We start from the raw sequence: 4,094 nt of genomic DNA, 5'->3' as shown, positions 1-4,094 counted from the left end.
ATCTAATCTGGGGTAGCTATAATTACACAATGCTTTAGGCTTTAAGTTTAAATCACACACAGGTCTATCTAATGTTCCCTAATGCAAAGGTTTTCAAAATGGTGACCGGGGACTCCCAGTGGGCTGAATGCTAACTGGATGCAGCTTTTGATACTTTGCGGTAAAAGTGGCTCTCCGATTGACTTTGCCCTATCAGTGCGGCTCCCATGAAAAAAATAGTGAAGACCACTGCTATAGGGGGTCACTGGAAAAGTGTAAAAAAAAAAAATAACTGTAAAAAAACAAAAAAACAAACAAATAAATAATAGGCTAATAACACATAATATTTAAATAAATGAATGAATGAATGAATGTACTTTCTACACGAGTCTTTATATATAGCAACATTTTAAATTTTGGGTTGGGGGTCCCCCGAAGAGGATAATTATATTTGGGGGTCTGTGGTATTACCCGTCCCAAACCAATTCAGAATTGTTTTAAAAACTGATATTTGTGTGTGGAATGTATTTTATGTTTATTCGGGCACCTAACCTTATGTTTATTATTGCATCGATAGTGCGTCACTTTGAGATGACATGCTTATCGTTAGCTTAGCAATATGCTAAGGCAAAGTCTTGTGAAGGACTCGCTTTTCACTTGCAACACGATGAGCGATCCCAATCAGTCATTTTTTCTGTTAGGATACAGCATAGAAGCAGTTGAATGCGTTTTTGCTTTTAAAATGATAGTGAAATGGTAAAAAAAAATTTTTTTTAAAATGTTAAACTACTTAGCTAAAGTGCCAGACGCTGCAAAAGACGAGGGCAACAGTGAAACACGCTGGTCTAGCGCATGTTTACAAAAACAATTGAAAAGCAGCGCAGTGGAATGCAAAAAAGCGTTCTGTGTGAATGGTCGTTAGAAGGTAACTGCCTATGTAGGGTGTAGACAGCAAGACCGCTTTGAAACACTGTTGGTTATTACTTAAAAGTATCTTCCTGCATATACTTTGAAAGTACTGTATGCTCACTGAAATTTCGTCAAATGACTTAGTATTCATACATAAAAGTATTACAGTGCTTAAGTTAGAATATACAACTCTTTCAAAGCATATTCATTACAGTGCAAATTAGGTTGAGCTGAGCAAGGACGTGCGCAGAGGAGGCGCGGCAGTAGCGCAACAGTTTGAGGTGCATCTGAAAGAGCTGTAGAAGAGGAGAGGATAACATCACATCTCATCACATCACATCAGAAACAACCTTGAGGAATCAGGACTGTCCAGGACTGTAAACCTGACAGACCAGTCTGGACTGATCTGCTTCATATAAAGACAGCAGACAGTAGGGAAAGTCTTCTTCGCGTGTGAAGAATGGATAAGCACAAAGGTAAGTGGAACGATTGTTAAGTTTATCGCTCGGAGTCTGTTTGCATGGTGTCTGAGGAGATATTCGTATACACACATAGTCCGCTGTAAACAACTTTAAACCTTTGCGATGCTTTCCGATCCTCAATATTTGGGAGAACGGATCGTGGGAAACTGCGGGATCTCTCTCCAGAGGGATGCAACAGGAGGAAATTCAGTTTCCAGGGATAGTTGACATTTCAGTGCGCTCGTTCATTGATTTCTTCATCTCTGTGTGTTTCGCATTCTTCCCAGGATTAGAATACGAGTTCTGAATGAATAAATAAACAAGCATTTAGCCTGTTAGAGACGCTCACGAGAGATTCTGTCCAGTAGCAACAATTGTTCTTCCAGAATTCTTTGGATTCCTGTGGTTTAAGCTTTTTTGTATGCATAGGAATGTAGAGCCCTAATATGTTATTTTTTTTGTGCAAACCGATGTTTCTTTCTGGAAAAGTTTCTGAAAGAATGTTCATCAGTTCAGCAATAGCTTGAACATGTCTAATGTTAATAACAGCAACAACAATAATAATAATAACAACATCAACAATCAGACACTAATGATCATTTATAACATAGCTATTAAACTGATTTGTCAAATGTATTAGCAGCAGCAATAGACCACAGTTCTTGGACACTGGGGTAAGAGGTGTTTGAACAATAAAAACCTCTGTACCACAACAGACAAAGGTTTTCACTTCATAATTCCACTTCCTGTGCTGTGCAGACTTCAGTTAATGAAGTAGACTATTTGGTCAGGTTTTGGTATTTTGTTCTTGTTATTTGCATGACAGCCTCTATACTGATTTTTGACTGAATATGTCACTTCCTGTCTGTCTAACCCTAACATCAGTTTAAATTGATTCAGTGTCACTTTTTGATACTTCAGTATTCAGCATAATTATAAATGATACTATGTCTAGCTGAAATTGCATCATAAGTGTGCTATAATGCTTATTTTACAGTTAGTTTACCCAAAATGAAAGTTATATCTTAATTTTCTCATCCTTATGTCATTGCAGTATGATTTTTCTTTCTCTGTGGAACACAAAAAGAGATGATTGACAGGATGTTCATGCTGTGCTTTTCCAAATAATGAAAGTGAATGGTGATCAGGGACTGTCAAATTCCAAAAATGACAACAAAAAAAAGCATCATAAAACTGCTCAACATGACTATTATACACTATAAACAATAACTATAAATATAACTAACGATAACTATATTGGAGTCCACACCAATGCATGATAAAGTTCTGTTTATTAAAACCCTACAATGCACTTAAGTCATCTGCTGCTTTAAACACTCAAGCTCTTTGAAGTTATGTGCAGGATTCTGATTGGCTGCCAGTGTTTATATTGTTCATCAGCTGGAGAAAAAGAAATGTTCTGAAAGTGATTCCAATGATATTGTTCCTTTGTGTCATTGTCTTTATAAAGTGACTGTGGGGTGAACTTCCGCATTCTTGTAAAATTAAAGCCTGTTTACACCAACAACGATAATTATAAAGATATATATAATGATAACTATACTAACATCCACACCAACAGACTATAACATTCTGTTTATTATTTGTTACCTGCCGCTTTAAATCCTCATGCGCTTTAATGTCGAGAGGGCTCTGATTGGCTGTTTTTATTGTTCATTAGCTGGAAATCAGCTGGAGAGTAATTCCTACAGTATTGTTCCTCTGTTTTGTTATTGTTAAAGTTGTGTTGTGGACTTCCCTATGAACAATTATTATGCTGTAATTATAGTTATTGTCTTTGGTATGAGCTGGCCTTAACACTATATTCTAAATCTTTGAAAACTTTGTGTAAGGAACAGAACCGAAATTTTAATGATTATTTACTGAAAATGTCCCTTTCTGCTGTACACTGTAAACATTTTTTTGTAAAATTTACGGTAAAAAAAACGGCAGCTGTGGTTGCCGGAATTTTACCGTAAAAAATACGGTAGCAACGTTTTAGGTTTTACGGTTTTAACTTAAATTTACAGTTAAATACCGTAATTTCATTAACTGATATAATGTTAATATACCAACCTATTAAAGTACTAAAATATGTTTTGTACCTTTGTAATACACTGATAACCACCAAATGCAGGTGGTGATGAGAAAGTCACACAATGAACCAAAGCCTATCACAAGCAGCTTTTAAATAATAACATATATAGAAGGTGCACAGTGTCATTCACACAAACACTAAACACCATCATGGTAACACACATGAAACTGAAATAATGCAATAAACATTAATTTAACAACATTAGGTGTAACACACAACCCTAATATACAAAACTGATAAGAAAAAACTAAAAAGAAACATAGTTATTTCAACAAAAAAACATCAAATTTGAAATGTAACGCAGGGAATTCTGGGAATGTCAATTTACGGTTATTCACTGTAAATGATACGGTCTTTTTCACTTCCAAAAACGATATATTACCGTAAAATGAATGTCCAATACATGTAATGTCCAATACAGTTTTTCACCGTATATAGTAGGGGAATTTACCGTTAACCATTTAACAGGATTTTACTGTAGCATTTTTACAGTCTTTTACCATTAAATTCACGGTCATTTTTTACAGTATGTAAAGAAAAAATATATCCAGTTTCCACAAAAATATCAACATTGATAATAATAAGAAATGTTTCTTGAGCAAATCAGCATATTAGAATGATTTCTGAAGGATCATGTGACACTGAAG

At 35.2% G+C, this 4,094-nt stretch overlaps 1 protein-coding gene across 2 annotated transcripts in view; it reads left to right on the top strand.

Annotated features, from left to right (window-relative positions):
- The first annotated feature begins 1,200 nt into the window (after nt 1-1,200).
- LOC107707932 (actin filament-associated protein 1-like 2) overlaps nt 1,201-4,094 on the top strand; it is a 40,116-nt gene continuing 37,222 nt past the window's right edge. For both annotated transcript variants that reach the window (XM_016512065.1, XM_016512062.1), the window contains exon 1: nt 1,201-1,364. In XM_016512065.1, the coding sequence (XP_016367551.1) occupies nt 1,349-1,364 (16 nt within the window). In that variant the 5' untranslated portion in view covers nt 1,201-1,348. The remainder of the gene's footprint in view (nt 1,365-4,094) is intronic.

Source organism: Sinocyclocheilus rhinocerous, unplaced genomic scaffold, assembly GCF_001515625.1.
Source record: "Sinocyclocheilus rhinocerous isolate Xijiao unplaced genomic scaffold, SAMN03320098_v1.1 scaffold1243, whole genome shotgun sequence".
In the NCBI taxonomy this organism is placed as follows: domain Eukaryota; kingdom Metazoa; phylum Chordata; class Actinopteri; order Cypriniformes; family Cyprinidae; genus Sinocyclocheilus; species Sinocyclocheilus rhinocerous.
This window is presented reverse-complemented; position numbering and strand designations above follow the sequence as displayed.